This window comes from Festucalex cinctus, chromosome 19, assembly GCF_051991245.1.
Source record: "Festucalex cinctus isolate MCC-2025b chromosome 19, RoL_Fcin_1.0, whole genome shotgun sequence".
NCBI classification, from domain to species: Eukaryota; Metazoa; Chordata; class Actinopteri; order Syngnathiformes; family Syngnathidae; genus Festucalex; species Festucalex cinctus.
Window position 1 is genome coordinate 3,902,975 of NC_135429.1, and position 24,375 is coordinate 3,927,349.

General features: G+C 41.8%; 3 protein-coding genes across 12 annotated transcripts; 1 reads left to right on the plus strand and 2 right to left on the minus strand.

Moving 5' to 3' along the window:
• The first annotated feature begins 541 nt into the window (after nt 1–541).
• LOC144007740 (uncharacterized) lies at nt 542–7,307 on the plus strand. Its single transcript, XM_077507600.1, has 7 exons — nt 542–764; nt 909–979; nt 1,924–2,004; nt 2,235–2,455; nt 2,785–2,857; nt 7,072–7,117; nt 7,193–7,307. Exons 1-7 carry the CDS (start codon nt 730–732, stop codon nt 7,305–7,307), a joined length of 642 nt encoding a protein of 213 aa, XP_077363726.1. The 5' UTR covers nt 542–729.
• A 2,061-nt stretch (nt 7,308–9,368) lies between these two features.
• LOC144007305 (uncharacterized) lies at nt 9,369–18,774 on the minus strand. Of its 9 annotated transcripts, none has more exons than XM_077506835.1 (13): nt 18,386–18,596; nt 18,275–18,309; nt 15,429–18,178; nt 15,322–15,369; nt 15,063–15,241; nt 14,865–14,946; nt 13,856–13,936; nt 12,255–13,121; nt 12,065–12,138; nt 11,667–11,724; nt 11,538–11,580; nt 11,399–11,472; nt 9,369–9,897 (listed from the first exon to the last, which is right to left on the minus strand). In XM_077506835.1, exons 9-12 carry the CDS (start codon nt 12,122–12,124, stop codon nt 11,409–11,411), a joined length of 225 nt encoding a protein of 74 aa, XP_077362961.1. In that variant the 5' UTR covers nt 12,125–12,138; nt 12,255–13,121; nt 13,856–13,936; nt 14,865–14,946; nt 15,063–15,241; nt 15,322–15,369; nt 15,429–18,178; nt 18,275–18,309; nt 18,386–18,596; the 3' UTR covers nt 9,369–9,897; nt 11,399–11,408. The 9 variants fall into 9 exon arrangements, with proteins under 9 accessions (XP_077362961.1, XP_077362960.1, XP_077362959.1 ...); XM_077506834.1 differs by having other exon boundaries at nt 9,369–10,396; XM_077506833.1 differs by lacking the exons at nt 9,369–9,897; nt 11,399–11,472; nt 11,538–11,580; nt 11,667–11,724; nt 12,065–12,138 and having other exon boundaries at nt 12,516–13,121; nt 14,876–14,946; nt 15,090–15,238; nt 18,386–18,597.
• A 1,081-nt stretch (nt 18,775–19,855) lies between these two features.
• On the minus strand, nt 19,856–24,153 carry LOC144007849 (uncharacterized). 2 transcript variants are annotated; one of them, XM_077507771.1, is made up of 5 exons: nt 23,953–24,153; nt 20,896–21,163; nt 20,687–20,753; nt 20,353–20,415; nt 19,856–20,167 (listed from the first exon to the last, which is right to left on the minus strand). In XM_077507771.1, exons 2-5 carry the CDS (start codon nt 21,100–21,102, stop codon nt 20,109–20,111), a joined length of 396 nt encoding a protein of 131 aa, XP_077363897.1. In that variant the 5' UTR covers nt 21,103–21,163; nt 23,953–24,153; the 3' UTR covers nt 19,856–20,108. The 2 variants fall into 2 exon arrangements, with proteins under 2 accessions (XP_077363897.1, XP_077363896.1); XM_077507770.1 differs by having other exon boundaries at nt 20,353–20,512.
• Between the last annotated feature and the right edge of the window lie 222 nt (nt 24,154–24,375).

Here is a 24,375-nt window from a genome sequence, read left to right on the forward strand (position 1 = left end):
GTCTCGAACAGGAGGGGGCGGAGTTGTGAGATTTATGGCCTGAGTTAAGTGGAGTGAGGGGTTGTTGTTGTTGTTGTTGTTGTTGTTGTTTGGAAAGGTTGATGGCAAAGAGGGCAGGCATGGACAGTTTTTTTGGAGCTGATGTTTAGATGGTCTGTTGTTTCGAAAGGTTGAGGGCAGGTGTGGACAGTTTTTGGAGCTGATGGTTGGACACGTGGTTGTCTTTGGAAAGGACGGTCTGAGATGGTCAGCCAGTTGTTCGGTTTGTCTGGATCCAGAGCAGCTTTTGGTTGTTTGATGATTTGGAAGCTGGTGTGTACAGTGCAGGCAGATTTTCAGCAAGGCGCCAATCATATTGATCAAAACAAATGAAAGATTTGACTGTGTTTCAGGATTGTGGAGGCACCGGATCGGCCGAGCGGGACCAAGAGGAACTGGACCAAGTGACACGCATGCAACTAATAGTGTTATTCTTTTTGCAGTTTTGCATGGTAGACGAGTCAAATGGGTCAAGAAAAAAACCAAATCAGGTCATGAACACAAATGCCAATCAAACGAGTCGAGCTTCGGAATACGGCCCAAACGTCACATGCTGCTTGTGTTTTTTGGCAGAAGACCGGAAGGTTCTGAGTTAACCGACAGTCGCCACCGCCGACTCCACGAGCACTTTCGTCAGCGCCGTCCTCGACATTGACCGTCACAAATGTTGCATGGAGCCACCGCGTCCAGATGTGCTTGCGTCGCACCGGCCTCATCGTCCATCAGTGAGCCTGCAGTCGACTTGAACCTTCGTGAGATCGTCAACCGTGATGGCGCATGTCATGTCAATTATTTATTTATTTATTTTTTAAAAGTATTGTTCATAATTTTGTGTCCACTCTTTTCCTTCCCATCTTGATTGCTTGCAGGCTGTGTTGGAGGATGGCCAAGAAGCGCAAAGACTGTTTTGTAGAGCGGACGATGACTCGACTGGATGAAAGTAACTACAAAGTAAAATATGGTGATATGTACACACTCGGGATGTAACAATTTCCCAACATCACGATACATATCATGATATGAAGCTCACGAGACGATAATTATCACGATATTGTGGAGAGTTTGGTGATATTTAAAAAAAAGGTCACAATATTGTCAAAAGAATGAGCTCATACTAAGAAAAATAAAGCACAATATTGTGCTTTTGTACATTACATAAATGTTATGTTTTATTATTACTCTATTATTATGATGTGTTAATGCACACAAACACATTGAGTTCCTCCACATAATGGCTTGCTTCACAGGCATATTAAGTTCCCCATTATCTGACAATTAACAGATTTTAAACATCCCTCATGAAAATTCAATTGCACTAAAAAAAAAAAAATAGCCTCCAGAGGGTGTTGGAACTGCACAAATTGAAATACACTTAACTTTTTTTTTTTTTTTTCTTCCCAGATGTTGCATTTAAATATCGTGAACATGACGACGATATTGTGGCAGTTTTAATATCACGATATTGGGCTTATTACATCACTAGTACACACTATACAATACACTACCATGTATTTTTTTTTCCAAAGGGGGGAAAAACCCCCTCATCTATATAAGGCTTTTTTTTTTTTTCCTGTTTTTTTCCCCTTTAAAAATGACCATGTATAACAGGGTTCACCAATTTTGGTCCTCAAGGTCTGGAGTCCTGCAAGTTTTAGCTGTTTTTGCTGACCAACAAGCCTGATACGAAAGATCATGATTGTTATCAGGCATGCTGATGAACTGATAATATGAAATTAGGTGTGCTAGTGGGCGGAAACCTCTAAAACCTGCAGGACTCAGCACCATGAGGACTGGAATTGGTGAACTCCGATACATTTTTTATTTTTATTATTTAAACATTTTTAAAAATTTTCATTTTTTAAAAAATGGATGTCTGTGTTGCAGGGCAGAGCATTGTTTGGAGAGGATGTGACCAGCACCAAATTGTGTTTTGTTTTGCATTGTGGATGATGGATGAGACGCAAGGTGAGGAAATGTACCCAAAAAAAATTTGGACACTCAGGCAGGTCAGAAAATTAGAATATTGAGATACTGCTTATTTTAATCATTGGTTTTCAAAAAGTGAAGCTTGCATCTTAAATTAGTAAACCAGACACTGAAATATTTCAAGCCTTTGCTTGAATTTTGATGATTTGGCGGAAAAGCCCAAGAATTCATTCACATGAGTCTGTCTTCTTTTTCTGGCTCAAACAAAGGTGCAAGTGTGGAAGAGCAGAACCAGCAACCTTCCAGGTTGGGCGAGTATGTCTTTTGTTTGTCTCGTGATGTTTGTCTCCACTGTCACCAACTCACTGGGTGTGCACCAACTCACACTGACTGCATGTTTGTCCTTTTTGCCTGGAAATGTGCGTCCAATCACGACGACGACGACGATCATGATGATGCCTGTTTGTACATCTATCAAATGTTTCAACAGGTTTTTTTGTTTTTTCCCGGGTGAAGCTGAAGCTTGCTTTACTTCTGTATGTTCCAAATGTGCTTTTCTGCTTGAATTAAAAAATGTAACATAATTGCAAGTTGTCTGTTTGTGATACTGGGGAGGGAGTACATTCATGATTACACATCTGTACAGTTGTTGCACTATATTTTGCCAAGCATGCTGTGTAATAAAGCATTAAAAACATGTTGCATGAAGCATCAACATATTGTCTGCTGTAATTGAAAGTACAGATCCTGACACTGCTGTTGTGAATAAAGTGAGGGTTTTTGTTGTCTGAGTTGTTCTTCTTCCCGTCATGTACTCAGGCCTGGGATTGTTGGTACTCAAAGCATGGCAAGCTGCTGATGGCTCTTCTGCTGCTGTCGGTGTGCGCTTCAGGTACCTGTGACTGCATTCAAGTGACCCTCAACACCTCAAGCTGAGGTTCATGACCTACATTTCAGATTTCAGTCCCATCCGCTTGCGATGATCTGAAACATTTCAACTTTTTGAGCCAGGGCACCCATAGCAGGCTAAGAGCTAATTAATGTGAATGGTGACCAGTTTGATACGAGTAACTTGAACGTTTGCGTGAGGACACTTATGTTATTGATAAGCCACTTGAATGATAGACTTAAATCATAATGTCCCATCTCTGGTGGGATCCTTGGATGCTACCTGTCTAGATGTAAAGACCAGGATGCGCAGATTTTCAAACTTCAAAGCCGGGATGATTAAATAGAGCTGTCAATGTTTTTTAAAATCGTATTAATCATAAATTGCTAAATTAAAAAGGCTTTTCATCAACATTTTAGGCTTGACAAATTTAAGGAGCACCTGTTGTGTTCTTTCGATCTTCAATGTTATGACGTCTTCAACAGTTTTTGATCCGTTGCACAGGCTCATCCTCTTTTTCTAATCGGTTAATTACCTGCATAATTTAAAATTGGGGGCATTTATGAAATGTACTTTAATGCATGTAGTTATGTTGATTTCTCAAACACAACCTGTGCGACCTTGAACATAACATCCGCTGTCAGCTAAAGGATCATCTGCGGTCAAAATTAATTGTATGATTGTGTGTTAATGCAAGATTAATGTGATATTTTTTGTGATTAAGTACTTAATTCAATACAATTCACCAAAATTAATAGCTAGTCAGTCTTCATGGCGGGGTGGGGGGTCCTAATATTATACTAACACTATAATATAATATATAATATATATATATATATATATATGTATGTATATATATATATATATATATATATATATATATATATATATATATATATATGTATAATATAATATACTCTAATACTATATAGTATATTAATCATATATCAATTATTATCAATATCAATTATATAATAATTGACAGTTGAATAGCACTAAACAAGTCCATTCAATCGCCGTTTTCCAACTTTTTTTTTCTCTGTCACAAAAGTCATTGACAAGTCCGAACATCCGGGCATTTGATATTTCTCCAATACAACACAATGCAAATGATTCCTTAAAACTGCGTTAAAAAAAAATTACGTATTGTAGTTTTTGCCTGTGACTATCATGCAAACCAGGCGTATTGCTATAGTAGTCCAATGATATTTCATCACATTTTGAAATCGAAATAATCCTCACAAATCAAATGAGTAATTTTAGTCATTCCAAGGATCCAAAGGCCATGCTTTTCAATAAGATGAGAGCGTCATTCACGGAGGTGGCCGCCATTTTGACTCATGACGTAAACTCGTAATTGACAATTGGAAGCTGGCGGTGCCGTGTACCTCGCGCTGGTCACGCATTGCAATACAGTACAGTACTAGAAATATACCGTTGAAAAGCTTGACCGTGCGACCGCCAGTGGGTAGTAGGAATACATTTCCCATAATTACTAGCGGAAAAAGCAGGAAGTATTTCTAGTTCCGGTCAATGGCGATCGCTTGCCATTGCAGGAGTTGCATATGGCAGGCGGTGCTTCAGGACCATTTTACACGAAATAACTGTAGAAATACATTTCCCATAATTACCAGCTGCAAAAGCAGGAAGTATTTCTAGTTCCGGTCAATGGCGATCGCTTGCCATTGCAGGAGTTGCATATGGCAGGCCGTGCTTCAGAACCATTTTACACGGAATAACTGTTATATAACTGTAAAAATAAAATTAGAAAACAACTTGGAAAAAAGTAGAGAAGAACGTTTGCATGTTAATTCCACAGATAGAAAGCTGAGTATAGTTACTTTGATATCGAGATCATTGTTTCATATCCTGTAGGGAATCACATTCATTGTTACGTTGACTTTTGACAGAGGTTATTGATACGCACAGTTGGGAGCGAAACAAGGTTAGGATTAGGGTTAGTTGCAGACAATACACAGATATTTGCATTTGACACAGTGAGGCTCGAACCCTGGACCTCAGGGTTCGCAAGCGGCGTACTTCACCACTCGACTATCGGTACGCTGAGGGTGACCGCCGCTCTGCGTCCTTATATGTGAAACAATCCCATTTTTCAGGCCAGGGGGCGCGTCTCTTAGGAAACAAAAGACAAAAGTGCGCAGAGTCCGGAGGCCGTCGTTGCCACTCTGGTCCAGCGGTCAAGGTTACCGCTTGCCGCACCGCGGGTCCCGGGTTCTAATCCAGCCGCGGGCAGCTTCACGCATACAAACGAATTATATTGTAGTCACAATCATATAGCATACAATATATATATATAATTATATACATATTACTTACTCAATTAAAGACTATATATAGGTAAATAGGTAGCTACTGCTAGCTATAATGCTTATAAACAATATTTATATTTATTTGTTAATTGACTCACACCAAGCCCCGCCCTCAACCCATCCCCTACCTACCACCATACTGTATTATTAGTGACTACATATATATAGAAGCCCCGCCCCCTACCCACTAGCTTACTACATGCTAGTACTGTATATAGTAAGCTAGTGGGTAGGGGGCGGGGCGAAGCCCCGCCCCCTACCCACTAGCTTACTACATGCTAGTACTGTATATAGTAAGCTAGTAGGTAGGGGGCGGGGCTTCGCCCCGCCCCCTACCTACTAGCTTACTACATGCTAGTACTGTATATAGTAAGCTAGTGGGTAGGGGGCGGGGCGAAGCTAGTACTGTATATAGTAAGCTAGTAGGTAGGGGGCGGGGCTTCGCCCCGCCCCCTACCTACTAGCTTACTACATGCTAGTACTGTATATAGTAAGCTAGTAGGTAGCCACTAGCTTACTACATGCTAGTACTGTATATAGTAAGCTAGTAGGTAGGTAGTAGCTTCGCCCCGCCCCCTACCTACTAGCTTACTACATGCTAGTACTGTATATAGTAAGCTAGTAGGTACCTACTAGCTTGCCCTGCCCCCTACCTACTAGCTTACTACATGCTAGTACTGTATATAGTAAGCTAGTGGGTAGGGGGCGGGGCTTCGCCCCGCCCCCTACCTACTAGCTTACTACATGCTAGTACTGTATATAGTAAGCTAGTAGGTAGGGGGCGGGGCGAAGCCCCGCCCCCTACCTACTAGCTTACTACATGCTAGTACTGTATATAGTAAGCTAGTGGGTAGGGGGCGGGGCTTCGCCCCGCCCCCTACCCACTAGCTTACTACATGCTAGTACTGTATATAGTAAGCTAGTGGGTAGGGGGCGGGGCGAAGCCCCGCCCCCTACCCACTAGCTTACTACATGCTAGTACTGTATATAGTAAGCTAGTAGGTAGGGGGCGGGGCTTCGCCCCGCCCCCTACCTACTAGCTTACTACATGCTAGTACTGTATATAGTAAGCTAGTGGGTAGGGGGCGGGGCGAAGCCCCGCCCCCTACCTACTAGCTTACTACATGCTAGTACTGTATATAGTAAGCTAGTAGGTACCTACTAGCTTGCCCCGCCCCCTACCTACTAGCTTACTACATGCTAGTACTGTATATAGTAAGCTAGTAGGTAGGGGGCGGGGCTTCGCCCCGCCCCCTACCTACTAGCTTACTACATGCTAGTACTGTATATAGTAAGCTAGTAGGTAGGGGGCGGGGCTTCGCCCCGCCCCCTACCTACTAGCTTACTACATGCTAGTACTGTATATAGTAAGCTAGTGGGTAGGGGGCGGGGCGAAGCCCCGCCCCCTACCTACTAGCTTACTACATGCTAGTACTGTATATAGTAAGCTAGTGGGTAGGGGGCGGGGCTTCGCCCCGCCCCCTACCCACTAGCTTACTACATGCTAGTACTGTATATAGTAAGCTAGGCGAAGCCCCGCCCCCTACCCACTAGCTTACTACATGCTAGTACTGTATATAGTAAGCTAGTGGGTAGTGGGCGGGGCGACTATATAGTGGGTAGGGGGCAGGGCTTCTGTATATATGTAGTCACTAACAATACAGTATGGTGGTAGGTAAGGGATGGGTTGAGGGCGGGGCTTGGTGTGAGTCAATTAACAAATAAATATAAATATTGTTTATAAGCATTATAGCTAGCAGAAGCTACCTATTTACCTATATATAGTTTTTAATTGAGTAAGTAATATATATATATAATTACATATATATATATATATTGTATGCTATATGATTGTGACTACAATATAATTCGTTTGTATGCGTGAAGCTGCCCGCGGCTGGATTAGAACCCGGGACCCGCGGTGCGGCAAGCGGTAACCTTGACCGCTGGACCAGAGTGGCAACGACGGCCTCCGGACTCTGCGCACTTTTGTCTTTTGTTTCCTGAGAGACGCGCCCCCTGGCCTGAAAAATGGGATTGTTTCACATATAAGGACGCAGAGCGGCGGTCACCCTCAGCGTACCGATAGTCGAGTGGTGAAGTACGCCGCTTGCGAACCCTGAGGTCCAGGGTTCGAGCCTCACTGTGTCAAATGCAAATATCTGTGTATTGTCTGCAACTAACCCTAATCCTAACCTTGTTTCGCTCCCAACTGTGCGTATCAATAACCTCTGTCAAAAGTCAACGTAACAATGAATGTGATTCCCTACAGGATATGAAACAATGATCTCGATATCAAAGTAACTATACTCAGCTTTCTATCTGTGGAATTAACATGCAAACGTTCTTCTCTACTTTTTTCCAAGTTGTTTTCTAATTTTATTTTTAAAACAGTTATTCCGTGTAAAATGGTCCTGAAGCACGGCCTGCCATATGCAACTCCTGCAATGGCAAGCGATCGCCATTGACCGGAACTAGAAATACTTCCTGCTTTTGCAGCTAGTAATTATGGGAAATGTATTTCTACACAGTTATTTAGTGTAAAATGGTCCTGAAGCGCGGCCTGCCATATGCAACTCCTGCAAAAGCAAGCGATCGCCATTGACCGGAACTAGAAATACTTCCTGCTTTTGCCGCTAGTAATTATGGGAAATGTATTCCTACTACCCACTGGCGGTCGCACGGTCAAGCTTTTCAACGGTATATTTCTAGTACTGTACTGTATTGCAATGCGTGACCAGCGCGAGGTACACGGCACCGCCAGCTTCCAATTGTCAATTACGAGTTTACGTCATGAGTCAAAATGGCGGCCACCTCCGTGAATGACGCTCTCATCTTATTGAAAAGCATGGCCTTTGGATCCTTGGAATGACTAAAATTACTCATTTGATTTGTGAGGATTATTACGATTTCAAAATGTGATGAAATATCGTTGGACTACTATAGCAATACGCCTGGTTTGCATGATAGTCACAGGCAAAAACTACAATACGTAATTTTTTTTACGCAGTTTTAAGGAATCATTTGCATTGTGTTGTATTGGAGAAATATCAAATGCCCGGATGTTCGGACTTGTCAATGACTTTTGTGACAGAGAAAAAAAAAGTTGGAAAACGGCGATTTAATGGACTTGTTTAGTGCTATTCAACTGTCAATTATTATATAATTGATATTGATAATTGATATATAATGATTAATATACTATATATTATTAGAGTATATTATATTATACATATATATACATATATATATATGTATTATATATTTTATTATAGTATTAGTATAATATTAGGACCCCCCACCCCGCCATGAAGACTGACTAGCTATTAATTTTGGTGAATTGTATTGAATTATTGAATTAAGTACTTAATCACAAAAAATATCACATTAATCTTGCATTAACACACAATCATACAATTAATTTTGACCGCAGATTATCCTTTAGCTGACAGCGGATGTTATGTTCAAGATCGCACTGGTTGTGTTTGAGAAATCAACATAACTACATGCAAAGTACAGCATTTCATAAATGCCCCCAATTTTAAATTATGCAGGTAATTAACCGATTAGAAAAAGAGGATGAGCCTGTGCAACGGATCAAAAACTGTTGAAGACGTCATAACATTGAAGATCGAAAGAACACAACAGGTGCTCCTTAAATTTGTCAAGCCTAAAATGTTGATGAAAAGCCTTTTTAATTTAGCAATTTATGATTAATACGATTTTAAAAAACATTGACAGCTCTATTTAATCATCCCGGCTTTGAAGTTTGAAAATCTGCGCATCCTGGTCTTTACATCTAGACAGGTAGCATCCACCAGAGATGGGACATTATGATTTAAGTCTATCATTCAAGTGGCTTATCAATAACATAAATGTCCTCACACAAACGTTCAAGTTACTCGTATCAAACTGGTCACCCTTCACATTAATTAGCTCTTAGCCTGCTATTGGTGCCCTGGCTCAAAAAGTTGAAATGTTTCAGATCATCGCAAGCGGATGGGACTGAAATCTGAAATGTAGGTCATGAACCTCAGCTTGAGGTGTTGAGGGTCACTTGAATGCAGTCACAGGTACCTGAAGCGCACACCGACAGCAGCAGAAGAGCCATCAGCAGCTTGCCATGCTTTGAGTACCAACAATCCCAGGCCTGAGTACATGACGGGAAGAAGAACAACTCAGACAACAAAAACCCTCACTTTATTCACAACAGCAGTGTCAGGATCTGTACTTTCAATTACAGCAGACAATATGTTGATGCTTCATGCAACATGTTTTTAATGCTTTATTACACAGCATGCTTGGCAAAATATAGTGCAACAACTGTACAGATGTGTAATCATGAATGTACTCCCTCCCCAGTATCACAAACAGACAACTTGCACTCATGTTACATTTTTTTAATTCAAGCAGAAAAGCACATTTGGAACATACAGAAGTAAAGCAAGCTTCAGCTTCACCCGGGAAAAAACAAAAAAACCTGTTGAAACATTTGATAGATGTACAAACAGGCATCATCATCGTCGTCGTCGTCGTGATTGGACGCACATTTCCAGGCAAAAAGGACAAACATGCAGTCAGTGTGAGTTGGTGCACACCCAGTGAGTTGGTGACAGTGGAGACAAACATCGCGAGACAAACAAAAGACATACTCGCCCAACCTGGAAGGTTGCTGGCTCTGCTCTTCAACACTTGCACCTTTGTTTGGGGACACTGCCAGAAAAAGAAAACAGACTTATGTGAACGTGTTGTCATCCATGTTGGTACACAATAAAATTGTACATAACTCAAGAGCAATGAAGCCGTTCATCTTTGTGTACATTTCTTGTTCTTCAGCCTGAAACAGGAAGAAAAAGAAAAAAGGTTTGATTCTTCTTGCTCAATCATGATGGAAACCTCATGCAAAGCCTGCACTGCACGTTAAGTCCAACCAAAAAGCTGCTCGGCCCCCAAACAACTTCAACAGCTTGTGAGACTCGTCTTCTCCCCTGAAAAACAAGCACACGAATGCACATGACGACTTGCGCGATGGTTACTCTTGACTTTGGCCGCCGCTGCTGCGGTTCAACTTGACGGACTCCGGCTCCTTCCTAAAAGATGAAGTCAAATGCATTTGTCAAGCCCGATCTTCACAAACACCATCTCAAAGGACTTCTTGAGACGACAGCGGGCCAAAGGTTCGCGGGTGGCATCCCCCGACCTAAAACGCCACCTGAAGAAGAGGAGAAAAGAAAAGAAAAAACTTCAGTGGGACCAGCGATGGATCGAACAATCCGCTTCCGTGTCTGTGGGCCTTGCGGATTGATCATGTTTGAGTCAAGGAGTGAGAGTCAAACCTTTTGGAAAATATTTGGGGGAAAAATGCCAACTTTACTACTGTGGCTTTTTCACACACCGGAAATGTGCACGTTGGACAATATTGTATTTGGTTTGATAAATTGTCTGCCCCACCCAGCCAATGAGAGATGCTGTGATCTACACTAGAAACATTCAATTAAAAAAAAATAAAAAATAAATCAAAAATGGGTTCATGGACTGCTCAAGTTTTTGGTTTGTTGTTTAATGTTGCAAAGACTTTTGCCAAACACTGGCATATCACTTTTAAGAATTATGGTGGTCAAGAAATTTGGATCATGTTGAAAATGTGACAATTTGTGAGCGTCTGGCGAATTTCTTTGCAACCTTGAATGAACAAAGCAACACTCGCTGCTTGCGCACACCTACCACCCATGCGCCACATCCAAACTTGAGTTGATGAGTTGGGCGTGTTTAAAAAAAATAATAATAAAAAATGTAAAGCCTTTAGAAGGTTCTTGGGCCTATTTTGAACGCAGGGTCCATCCAGGCTGCAACATTTGACAACGTGGTGACAAACAATTTTGAGCCAAACAACACGAGACTACATTTGATGAATTGAAGTGCCGCAGGTGGACTTGTTCAAGGAAGTGGTTCATCCTCAAGACCTGGCCCTGCCAATCAACGCAGAAACCTCCACTGCACCACCACCAGGCAAGTGGTCCACCTCAGACCTTGCCCGCGAGTTAGTGACAGTGTGGAGGGGGAAAAACAACAAGTGGAACAAATATACTTCCACCTTGTATAGTTGACGCTTTCCTCTCGGAGTGCCGTCACATCTGCACATTTCTTGGTTTGGGAATAAGACGGGTTTTAACGTGCTGGCAACTTTTCTAACATGCACTCATTTCATACGTGCCTGTCGACGTTCATGTTGGAGTCTTCATTTGATGCATGCTATCGTCCCTCTTCCTCAGCCCATCAATCTGGATCCTGCAACAATTAAAAACAAACGTGTCCTTGTATGCCACTTGTTTATTTGCCATGTGTTTCGTTACCTTTGTCCAGTCTTTCCTTCCATCCGGCTCCTCTTCCAACCTGCTAAACAAGCACATGAATGCACACTATTACATTTGTGACTGTCACATGAGTTTTGTTTTTCCCCAAACACATTTTGTACTTCTGACCCTGTTCGGATTCTCCGAGGTGCCTCTGGTCCCAAACCAGGTCCTGACCACCCTGTAACTGTAACAACAACAACAACAACAACAACAACAACAACATGAGCGCATAGTTGTATATATTACTCGCTAGTTATTCCAAAAGTGTCGACTTCCCGCTTACCCTCATCCAGTCAATATATTTCACAACACATATTGTTTACGTTTCATTTAAGCACAGCTCATTACAAAATCCCCATCATGCAGTTAGTGTTGTTCAGTGCACACCCAGAGAGTTAGTGACAGAGTGGACACAAACTGACCAAATGGAACAAATAATACTTCCCCCTTGTATAGTTGACGCTTTGCTCCGAGTGTTGTCGCATCTGCATATTTGCAGCGACGTGCACTAATTTCATGCTTGCCTGTAGATCCAAGAAGCTTTTCATCTTTGAGTCGTCTTGATGCGTGGAATCGTCCCTCATCTTATTAAGCTGTCCTGTGACAATCGAAATGTTACTTTTGTGCCCCTCGTTTATGTATTTTGCGACCTTGCCCGTTATGCTAACTGGCTCCTTCTCCACATTGCAACAAGAAATTAGAGTGTGTACGTACTAGCTTATTTCATGGATGCGTCTTCTGTCCTGGTTACCCTCATCCAGCCTTTTGTGGCATTCCGCTCATCAACTCTGCAAAACATGTACAATCAGTTGTATACGTTTGTGTCGTCTCCTCTGGTGGTCCTTGCATCCGACTACACTGCCACCCTCGAACACAGCCTGCAAGGAATCAACATGGGAAGGGAAAACAAAACCCCAAATGCTCCATCATGGCCAACAGTCACATGCCAAGAAAACAAGGTACGGCAAAACAACATGTCTGAATAAACATTTACTCTGAGAAAAGCATCACAGCAAATAATTGAGCAAAAAAATAAAAAATTTGACTCTGCTGCACTTGGACGTGATGGCCTTGAGGCTCCTTCTCCAACCTGCAATAAAGTTTGTGCAACCTTTTATTTATAAACAAGTCTCAACAGTCAACGCAAGGCTGGCGACATCCCCTGCCTGACCTGAACCATCCAAGGAAAAAGTCAAAACCCCATTTGAGCAACCCGGAGACGAGAGCCAATCGGCTTCCAAGATGACTCCTGCTGCAACGGATGACGAGTGGGCAAACATTTCACACAATGTTGACTCAAAACAACCTGCGACTCCGTTGAACGAGCCCAAGCGCTGCAGGTGGACTCCTGGGAGAAGCGCTCCTTTGCTCAAGACCTGCCGATCAAGGCAGAATCCTCCGCAGACGCCGTTCACCTCAGAATCTTGTCACAGTCGCTCGGTGCGGAATCCACAAAACAAAAGCATCAGAGATTCACGTAGAGGAAGGGAAAAAAAAAAAAACTGCCAAGTGTCACTTCTTTGGATGGAGTGTGGACTTTGTTGACAACTCTTGCCGAATCCTTTCGTCTCGTCATCCAGCCTGAGGGGAGGAAGAAAAAAATTAAAATAAATCATCCAAATTACACATCTAAGAAGTTCTGAAGAAGAGGGTGAAAGTGATTGCTTGGTTTGAAGCCAATTGGTTTATTCAACATATTAAAAACATTACAAACTATAAAATATAAGTTGAAGTGAAAATATAAGTTGGAAAAAAAAATTCATCAACGCTCAAATTGAGAAGTACAAGAACTTATCAAGTCCTACACCCTATTCTCAAATTATTCTTATGAAATTGCAGTTTAACAATATACAATCAAAACATTTGAAGGTTACTCATGGAGTTCCTCAGGGATGTGTGCTAGGCCCTCAACTGTTTATACTGTACATAAATGTGTTGTCTCAAAAACATTCAAAAGTGTCTTATTTGCTGATTACACAACTCTGTTTAGGACAAAACCCGAAGCAGCTTCTGACTACTGTGGAGTATGAATTAAATATATTTAAAAAAAATTTGGTTTGACATTAACAAATTACATTTAAACAAAACCCAGATCATAGTTTTTAGCACTAGACAAATACTAGACAAATTCTTGGGCTTTTCCGCCAAATCATCAAAATTCAAGCAAAGGCTTGAAATATTTCAGTGTCTGGTTTACTAATTTAAGATGCAAGCTTCACTTTTTGAAAACCAATGATTAAAATAAGCAGTATCTCAATATTCTAATTTTCTGACCTGCCTGAGTGTCCAAATTTTTTTTGGGTACATTTCCTCACCTTGCGTCTCATCCATCATCCACAATGCAAAACAAAACACAATTTGGTGCTGGTCACATCCTCTCCAAACAATGCTCTCCCCTGCAACACAGGCATCCATTTTAAAAAAAATGAAAATTTTTAAAAATGTTTAATAAAAAAAAAAAAATGTATCGGAGTTCACCAATTCCAGTCCTCATGGTGCTGAGTCCTGCAGGTTTTAGATGTTTCCGCCCACTAGCACACCTAATTTCATTATTATCAGTTCATCAGCATGCCTGATAACAATCACGATCTTTCGTATCAGGCTTGTTGGTCAGCAAAAACAGCTAAAACTTGCAGGACTCCAGACCTTGAGGACCAAAATTGGTGAACCCTGTTATACATGGTCATTTTTAAAGGGGAAAAAAACAGACAAAAAAAAAAAAAAAGCCTTATATAGATGGGGGGTTTTTTCCCCCCTTGGAAAAAAAAATACATGGTAGTGTATAGTATAGTGTGTACTAGTGATGTAATAAGCCCAATATCGTGATATTAAAACTGCCACAATATCGTCGTCATGTTCACGATATTTAAATGCAACATCTGGGGAAAAAAAAAAAAAAAGTTAAGTGTATTTCAATTTGTGCAGTTCCAACACCCTCTGGAGGCTATTTTTTTTTTTAGTGCAATTGTATTTTCATGAGGGATGTTTAAAATCTGTTAATTGTCAGATAATGGGGAACTTAATATGCCTGTGCAGCAAGCCATTATGTGGAGGAACTCAATGTGTTTGTGTGCATTAACACATCATAATAATAGAGTAATAATAAAACATAACATTTACGTAATGTACAAAAGCACAATATTGTGCTTTATTTTTCTTAGTATGAGCTCATTCTTTTGACAATATTGTGACCTTTTTTTAAAATATCACCAAACTCTCCACAATATCGTGATAATTATCGTCTCGTGAGCTTCATATCATGATATGTATCGTGATGTTGGGAAATTGTTACATCCCGAGTGTGTACATATCACCATATTTTACTTTGTAGTTACTTTCATCCAGTCGAGTCATCGTCCGCTCTACAAAACAGTCTTTGCGCTTCTTGGCCATCCTCCAACACAGCCTGCAAGCAATCAAGATGGGAAGGAAAAGAGTGGACACAAAATTATGAACAATACTTTAAAAAATAATAATAATAATAATTGACATGACATGCTCCATCACGGTTGACGATCTCACGAAGGTTCAAGTCGACTGCAGGCTCACTGATGGACGATGAGGCCGGTGCGACGCAAGCACATCTGGACGCGGTGGCTCCATGCAACATTTGTGACGGTCAATGTCGAGGACGGCGCTGACGAAAGTGCTCGTGGAGTCGGCGGTGGCGACTGTCGGTTAACTCAGAACCTTCCGGTCTTCTGCCAAAAAACAAGCAGCATGTGACGTTTGGGCCGTATTCCGAAGCTCGACTCGTTTGATTGGCATTTGTGTTCATGACCTGATTTGGTTTTTTTCTTGACCCATTTGACTCGTCTACCATGCAAAACTGCAAAAAGAATAACACTATTAGTTGCATGCGTGTCACTTGGTCCATGTACTCCTTACCTTGGTCCAGTTCCTCTTGGTCCTGCTCGGCCGATCCGGTGCCTCCACAATCCTGAAACACAGTCAAATCTTTCATTTGTTTTGATCAATATGATTGGCGCCTTGCTGAAAATCTGCCTGCACTGTACACACCAGCTTCCAAATCATCAAACAACCAAAAGCTGCTCTGGATCCAGACAAACCGAACAACTGGCTGACCATCTCAGACCGTCTTTTCCAAAGACAACCACGTGTCCAACCATCAGCTCCAAAAACTGTCCACACCTGCCCTCAACCTTTCGAAACAACAACAGACCATCTCAGACCATCCAAACATCAGCTCCAAAAAAACTGTCCATGCCTGCCCTCTTTGCCATCAACCTTTCCAAACAACAACAACAACAACAACCCCTCACTCCACTTAACCAGGCCATAAATCTCACAACTCCGCCCCCTCCTGTTCGAGACACCCCTTGGACCCATGATACTCATTTGTGAGTCACTTGAGGGAACTGCTCCTCTTTCCAGCTCCACGAGCGAGCCCTGCAAAAAACAAAAAATAAGTGAGCTGTGCCCCTCGCATTAAATTGCCATGTGATTTGTTACCCGTGTCCAGCCTTTCCATTCAGCAGGATCTTTTCCATATGTTGTGCACTTCTGGTTTGGAATCTGCTCTGGTTGTACTTGCTGTCTCACATCCCAAGCGGCTTCTTCACACTGCAATTAAGGGGAGAAAAACTACAGCGCTACATTTGAAATCATTTCATTTCCGTGTCGGTTTTCTTGCCCTTTTCTTTTGGATCTTGGTGCCTCTTCAACAACCTTGCAACATCAGCCACAGGAAAACAGGGTGGGGGTACAATACAAAAATTAGCGGTCTGAAATATAAACACTTGCACTCTGAGAAAAACAAGTGAGTGCAATCTTCACCACTACTTTTTCCAATTGTCACATTTTGTGACCTTTGCCCAGCCTTTCCGGTTCCTCTTCCACCCTGAAAAGCAAGCACACAAATTTGGACCATTTTTACTTATATTACACGACGGGCTTCTTCTCCACATGTCAAGTGCATTCGTGTCGCCCTCCGTCATCAAAAGAACCTTGAAACGGGAGCACAGATGGAGGGATCGAACCCCGTCCAGAATGACCCGGCTGCAACGCAGTGTTGCACAATGTACAACAACAACAAAAAACCAGCATCATGAGACTCCATTTTAAAAGTTGAAGTGGTTCTTCCTCATGTGGCCCGTCGATGCAGAATCTTCCAGAGTCGCACCTGTTTGGGAAGTGGTCCACCTCAGACCTTGAGACAAATGTCGGTACATTTTCTCAGAGACTCAGTTTGAAAATGAAGTCAAATAATGCATTCAAACTATTGAACATTCCACAAATACAAATTCATATAAAAGTGGGCTTTGTTGTTGTAGGAAAAGTTTCATTTCCCTTTCGTTTGTCTCCCGCTAGCTGTTGAACTCAAATTGTTCGCTGCTCAATCGCTCAATCGAGCACAAAAAATGAATAAATCATGACCAAAGAAATTATTAAAAACAAAGTAACATACCAGCAGAAATAAAAGCATGATAGAACCAATATGCATATGCTGCAGTTCAATTCACAAAGACAACCTTCAAGTGTCATTTACAAACACAAAAAACAAAAACAAAAGCTGGCCAGCTTTTTTAAAAAAAAAAAAAAAAAAAAAAAAAAAAGGAGAAAGATGGAAGAGGACACAAAGTACCAAATGGAATGAATTTTGACGCGTGCGCTCAAACCTAAAAAATGCCGTCGTGTGAAAATCCTGCAACAAACAAAATGGCATCGTGAGAAACGGAAACAAACGCCAAACACTTGCTCAACTGTCACTAACCTGAGAAAAGGCCACACGTGTGCCGTCACCATTTTGTCGTTACCTGTGAACAGCACTTGATGAATCACCTCCTGCACACCTGTCTCCAAATGAGCTGCAGGCCTGAACAATCAAAGCCAACCCCTAATCAAAGCCAAAATAAATAAAAAAATTATTTTCATTATTTACATTTTCAAATGAACAGAAATCATGACATCTGAAAAACTTTGGGCACCCTGCACAGTTTTGTAAAGCTGAAACCTGATCATGTGACAGATTGTTCACAATCAATGTCTGGAAAGATGGCGATGTCGACCTCAAAGGTTTTAAATGCTCGGACTCATCTGACCGTGCCCCAACAAACAGTGAAAACTATTATAAAAGGATTTTATATTTTTATATTTCCTTGGCTTGTTTATGTACATTACCACCATTTTTTTTGTACACAATCATTACCATGGTCCAGTTCCTCTTGGTACCCCTCACCAAATCTGGTGCCACAACCCTGAAACACAGTAAGGGGAAAAAATAAATACATAATTGAGTTTTATTTGACGGAGTCCTTTCTCAAAGCCTACTCTGCACACGTTAATTTCAATTGCCAACTTCACACAACAAGAAAAAGCCACTCTAGTCTGGATCCAGACAAGCCACAACTGCAAACCACCTCAAGTAAGACAACTCCAAGCATCAGTTCTGAGAACCTTTCCACACCTGTCCTCATTTCAATCCAACCTTCCTAGCATAACACACGTTTGGCACCCATCGCTAAAGTCAACCAAGCCGCACCCCAGCGATAAACACCGCGCCGCCATTTTGTCCACATGCTCCCCACACGTTATACATATCAAACTTTTGTGTGTCGCTTGATTCTTGACTTGAGGAATTGTTCATTTTCTTCGTCCCATTCGGCTCCTCTTCCAGCCTGCAAAGCACGCATACACAATTGTTTGTTGGTAACTTCATTCGTGTGCTTGTTCAAAGCAACCGGAAGTGAATTGTGACAAAACCGTGTTCAAACCTCAAATGCTGCTGCGTCCCGAACGCGCGGAAATCCTGCAAAAAAAGCAAAACGTCGTCGTCAAAAACGGCAACAAACGCCAAACATTTGTTTGTTTGTCCGCGTGCTCACCGAGCTGAGAGTCATGACGCTACCGGTGGCCGCCATCTTGCCGCACCTGTGACTAATTCCGTCATGCAAACCTGGCGCCAAATGAACTGCAGGTCTGACCAATCAAAGCCAACGGCGTTTTGCACACTATCGCCACCCGGTGGTCTGTCAAAATAACTGCTTTGGTTTACGGCAGTAATTGCTTTTTAGGCCACAAAAAAAAATAATAATAAATGAAAGCGAATCACTTGAACAAAGGGTCTTGCATTGCACTGTTCGAGAATGAGCTCTTCCGCTATTTTTATACTTTCATTTTTAAATACTTCCTAAAGTTTTGTAGTTGCAGGTCACGTTCTTCAAGTAAAGTCATGGCTTATTTTGCATTCCAATTTCAACACACACACATTATTTCGGAGCTACTATTTTTTTCCATTACAAAAATTCACATTTTCCAAAATAAATAAATAAATAAATAAATACATAAATAAATAAAAATCAGCATTTCTCCAGCAAAAAAAAATCACGATTAAATCCACTGGCACGTTTGTTGTGTTACCGGATTATAGCGCTAGGTGGCAGTGTTACTCTGCAGATCCATTGAAATAGTATTAGTAAAGTATAGGATTTTTTTTTTTTTTTTGATTGATCGTTATTTTGTTTTGTCTACACTCTGGCCTTGTTATTTACGTCCTAACACCACAACATTAAAATTAATGGATTCAAATTTTCCCTATTTCAAATTTAAATCATTCAGCACATTCAACGTGTTAATGTGAAAGGTGCCTTTATCAATGAAAAAAAAAAAAAAAAAAAAAAGTATAATTTGATGCGACACAAAATAGATAAACAAAATCATGGCGGAAGACATTTAACAATGATTAACATGCAATGAAAATACATGCAATAAAATGAAGGTTAAATTATAGTATATTTGTTTTAAGTTGTAAAGTACTGTAAAGAAACACACACAATCAGAAAAAAAAAAACTGTGACCGAATGATTGTGACGAGGACACCGAAGGCATTCGAACATTTTTAGCTGGCTAAGACCGGAAGTGCTCGGCGGGCACTGTAAAAAATTTTTACTGTGAATTTACAGTAAATTATTGGATAAGTTTTGCATTACTTTCACAGTAAGGATTACAGCAATTTATTGTGAATTTACTTACAACAATTTACTGTAATTTCACAACTGTGATATTACAATGCATTGCTGTAAAAGCACAACTATATACTGTAACTTCACAGCTTCAGTGGCAAAGCAACTACTGTGATTTTACAGTACATTGCTGGGGAATTACAATATTTTGCTGTACATCATTACAACAAGGCCCTGTACTTTTACAGTGGGTACTGTAAAAGTAATGCACAAGTTTACAGGAATTTACTGTGAAAGTAATGCAGATGAAGTTCCAATTTACTGTGAATTTACAATTATTTTACAACTGAAATAAACTATTTCTAAACAGACAACTCTGAGGTATACTCAATGTTAGCAAGCATATTTATTGTCAGTCAATATATCCTACATGGTCAATATATCTATATGTCCTTTGTTCAACATTCAATTTCAACTTTATAGTCAACTTCATAAATACAACCACGCTATAGAAATACAATAAAACACAATATGAATACAAATAACAGATAAAAACAGGTAACAGTGTGAACAAGAACATGGGAAAAAAAACATGACGCCCACTCAAAGTCGATGAGCCTTCTTAGCAGCGTGCTCACTTGAGGGTTCATCGCTTTACGTTTCTGGCTCTTTGAGCCTCTTTCTGGGTTGATGCCCAAGAAGCACCTGTTAAGAAGCAAAGATAGTTTCAGTTTTAAATAGAATTGCTTATTGCAGACAACATTTATCATCTCACCAAGCTAGCCTCAGGTACCTTCTATGTCAGAATTTTAGACCTCAAGACAGTCATTGAGTTGGAAGCCTATACTATAATGTGAATTACAAGATTAAATGTGATCTTTATACAATACCTCTGAATGAACTCCAGAGTTGACGATGCAGGAGCAGGATACTCCAAGTTGAACACGTAATAGCTGCTAAACAAAGCAGCATGTAAAAACAGAGGGTTTGGGCCCATTACAATGAGTCCCTCGATGGACAGAAACCACCCAGAGGGCTTCATCATCTCACCTGAAATGAGCAGATACCACATCATGTGTTATGAGCACTTTGAGACATGCTTCAGATATAAGGTGGCAAACAAATGGTAATAATAATTATTATTATTATTGTGGTCATGTAGATTCCTACAATAAAACAAAATATTGAGTTAGAAATGTTAATACAAGATCCTAGTAACATTACCTTGAACGATCAATAATGGAGTGCTGGGGAGTTCCCCAGTATTGACGTCCACAGCAGTGGCACATGGCTGGAACATAGTAACACAAAATAGCATAGGTATAACATTAAAAGATAACTCTTCATTGGTCAACAGTAAATCAGGTATCAATGTAATAAATGGCGTGTAATGTAAATATTTTGCATTTTAATAAAAAAAAAAAAAATCTTACATCAACTTCTAACACAAAAGCTTCCTTTGCCTCTTTGAAATAGGTCATCAGGAGCAGCATGATGCAGGCAACCTTGTTAGCATTTGAATCATAGGAGGCCAGAACATCACGGATCCTTGGGTTGTCTAGTTTTTCGAAGTAGTCCATGATGGTCTGTCCTGGCTGACCAATTGCCTCGTTGAGTTTTTGAAGGGCATCAAAGTCCATCAGGAGGGGAAAGTCTTCTCCATTATAGTTTGAGCTGTATCTGCCCCACTCATTCCTTCCTCTGTATATACAGACATAAAAAAAGTATTGTTAGTAGGGCTGGACGATATGGGAAAAACATGCTATATGCGATACAGTTGTTGAATGTCACGATATCGATATTGAACATGTACCGACAGAAATATTTGTATTGTCAAATGAAAAAATAACATGTTTTTGTGTGGTAAAATAAGCAAGTTCAATGTGTTCTTAATTAATTGTAATTACCCTAGATGATTTTCAACTATCAGATGAAAAACAGAAATTACACAAAGGAAACCAACAATACAAATTTCAATTTGAATTCAGATTATGATCATGAGCATGTTATAAAAAAAAAAAAAGAGAAGAATATTCTGTACATATTTACTCGTTTGTTTAAAATAAATAAATAAATAAATAGATAAATAAATAGATAAATAAATAAATAAATAAATAAATAGTCCTGATCTGGTCCAAATGCCAAATTAAAATAACACTATTAGACACAATTGGAAAAAAGGTTAACACAAATTATTATAACGTATGATGCTTTGTCAAACAGCTATGTCGGTGTGTTTTTCCTAATTTTCAACCATCTGTGTAATTTTTAATTAATTGTGTGGAACTGCTTTTTCTGACACATTTTGTGTGTAGTTTCCCCCCAAAAAAAACATGAGGAGATGGGCATGAGTAGTAGCTTTGAGGAGAAAGAATTTTTTACACAATTATTTCTACACAATGAAACACCACGCAGGTAAATAAGCTAGTGTAGCGAGTAGTGACGGGAGTCGAAGGCGGAGTGTTAAAGTCCATAGCCAAAGACTGGCGTTTTATTCACATCATCAACAACAACTCCTCTGTGCGAGGCTCACAGACCTACCAACATTTTGTTCTTTTATCCTTTCATCCTTTCATCCCAACAAACTCCCCCTTCGTCCCAACGTTCCGTGGGTGAATTATGTTCTGATCACTACACAAGCCCCCCCAGAATTCACCCACAATCAAACTCCGGATGACGGGGCGGCAACTGCCGGACCCCTGCGGGTTCAGGACCCAGGGAGCGAGGGCGGGAGGGACACAGCAGAAACACCAGAACAGTCCCGCGCACAACTGGCGGGGATGCAGGAACAACTGGAAGGGACCCCACACGGTCCACAAGGCGCAGCCCAGGGGGGCGGCCGCGGCGGGGGCGCGGGGTGGTCCAAGGGGTCAACATGGTCAACATGAGCCGGTTTAACTTGCAACCCGGTGTCGGAGCCCCGAAGCGACTGGGTGTCACGGTCGGAAGCCTGGTCGGCCGACATCCGGGAAAAGTCGAGGCCCAGCTGTATCGTGTTGACGGCTGCCCTGGACAGACAATCCGCGACCACGTCGTCCTTGCCAGCGATATGTCGGATGTCCGTGGTGTATCCAGATATGAACGGCAACTGTCGCTGTTGCCGCGCGGACCACGGCTCGGACAACTTCGACATGGAGAAGGCGAGCGGCATGTGATCGACGAAGACCGTGAACTCACGGCCCTCCAGGATGAAGCGGAAGAGGCGGAAGAACCTGTGGTAAAAAGTCACCATCCCGAGGAACTCCCGAAGACCCTGGGCCGTCCGGGGTCGAGGAAAAGCGGCAACAGCTTCCACTTTTGCCGGGAGCGGGGTGGCGCCGTCCTCGTTGATGAGGTGGCCGAGGTATTGGATGGAGGGCACACCAAAGACACATTCTGTCGTAGTGCCGTAGGTCCGGATCGGTGCATCGTTGGCCGCTGACAGGTGCGGGCCGTGAGCGCCCCCGGCAGCATCTTCAGCCGAGGCAGGCAACACGCTTCTGCGGGCGCCGGAGTCACAGAGGAACTTGAGTCTGGAGAGGGTGTCCATGATAAACAGCAGCCGGCACTCTGCGCCCCCACTCACAGCTGCAACTGAGTGGAGGCGTCGCCGTTTCCCGACGCAACAAAGGAGCAAGGGGCGCGGCACCTCTTCGCCTTGGTTCCAAAACGTGCGTGAAAATAGCATAAGCCAGGGGCTGATCGGCCATCCACGGCAGCACGTACCTTATGAGGTGCCGTTGCGGCCGCCGGGACCGGGAAGGCGCGTGCAGAGGCCAAGACTTCGTGGTTGTGCCGCTGGGTGGCCAGGAAAAAGCGGTCGGCTTCTTCCGCCAGAGCACGTGGCTCGGAGATGGTAGTGTTCGCTAGCGCCGTAGCTCTGGCCGCCGTGGAGCTCCCGAGCGCGGCCTCGACGTGGTAGTAGCGCGTGGAATCGTCCGTAATTCCACGGATGGCAAACTGAGCTTCAGCTTGTACAAACCACGTCGCCGCGGCCGACTCCCAAAACTCCGGTAACTTGAGATCAGCGGAGTTCGCCATGTCGCTCAATTCGATCAAATTCTCAGCCTCGGAAACGTCAACGAGGCGGATGTCGGGGTCACCAATGTAGCGAGCAGTGACGGGAGTCGGAGGCAGAGTGTTGAAGTCCGGAGCCAAAGACCGGCGGTTTATTGATAGCAGCTTCTCAGCGTTTAACAGCAACAACTCCTCTGTGCGAGGCTCACAGACCTACCAACATTTTGTTCTTTTATCCTTTCATCCTTTCATCCTTTCATCCCAACAAACTCCCCCTTCGTCCCAACGTTCCGTGGGTGAATTATGTTCTGATCACTACACAAGCTACCAGATAGCTGGAAATACAGATAGAAAATGCTGTGACAGAACGTTCGACAGTTTCGGGCTCTTGTGAACAAAATATGAACTGTCTCATGCAATAAACGTTCATTTGAAAGTAAATATCACTTCGAATAACGTGTGTACTACAAACAGACATTATGTATGCAGCTTACCTTCTCCACTCAACCAGAAGATAAATTAAGACTGGCTGCTTTTTTTCTTTCACTCCAGCTTCTTTTGTTCGCGCTCTTTTTTTGTGGCATATTTCTTGAGTCCACTTCCTGTAGAGTGCCAAAGACGTCACGTGTCTTCAGGTGGAGCTCCTGGGTCCTAGAGCTAGTTTAAGTAATTGCCGAGTACCGTCAATCACGTCATGTGACTTACTGTAATATTACTGTTAAATACTGTGAAATACTTGCATTTGTTACTGTGTTGCTGTGATAGTACAGACCTTTGCTGTGATATAACAGGTTTCTTTTATTACGGGATTTTACTGTAAAATCACAGTTAAATGCTGTAAACTTAAAGGATGATGAGGTTTATACAGGTGTTTATTGTGATATTACAGGAGAAGTTAATTACAACAAATTACTGTA

What these genes read in the sequence shown, in the direction of transcription:
- LOC144007740 (XM_077507600.1), top strand. Translation starts at nt 730, where the DNA reads ATGTGCTTGCGTCGCACCGGCCTCATCGTCCATCA. An exon ending in GATGATGGATGAGACGCAAG is followed by an intron (nt 2,005 to 2,234) that starts GTGAGGAAATGT and finishes GCTCAAACAAAG; the next exon opens with GTGCAAGTGTGGAAGAGCAG. An exon ending in GCTGTCGGTGTGCGCTTCAG is followed by an intron (nt 2,858 to 7,071) that starts GTACCTGTGACT and finishes GTATGCGTGAAG; the next exon opens with CTGCCCGCGGCTGGATTAGA.
- LOC144007305 (XM_077506829.1), bottom strand. Translation starts at nt 18,421, where the DNA reads ATGGCGGCCACCGGTAGCGTCATGACTCTCAGCTCG. An exon ending in GCGTCATGACTCTCAGCTCG is followed by an intron (nt 18,310 to 18,385) that starts GTGAGCACGCGG and finishes CTTTTTTTGCAG; the next exon opens with GATTTCCGCGCGTTCGGGAC. An exon ending in CCAAGAGGAACTGGACCAAG is followed by an intron (nt 15,370 to 15,428) that starts GTAAGGAGTACA and finishes TTCTTTTTGCAG; the next exon opens with TTTTGCATGGTAGACGAGTC.
- LOC144007849 (XM_077507770.1), bottom strand. Translation starts at nt 21,102, where the DNA reads ATGGACTTTGATGCCCTTCAAAAACTCAACGAGGCAATTGGTCAGCCA. An exon ending in CTTTTGTGTTAGAAGTTGAT is followed by an intron (nt 20,754 to 20,895) that starts GTAAGATTTTTT and finishes ACTATGTTCCAG; the next exon opens with CCATGTGCCACTGCTGTGGA. An exon ending in ACTCTGGAGTTCATTCAGAG is followed by an intron (nt 20,168 to 20,352) that starts GTATTGTATAAA and finishes GCTTCTTAACAG; the next exon opens with GTGCTTCTTGGGCATCAACC.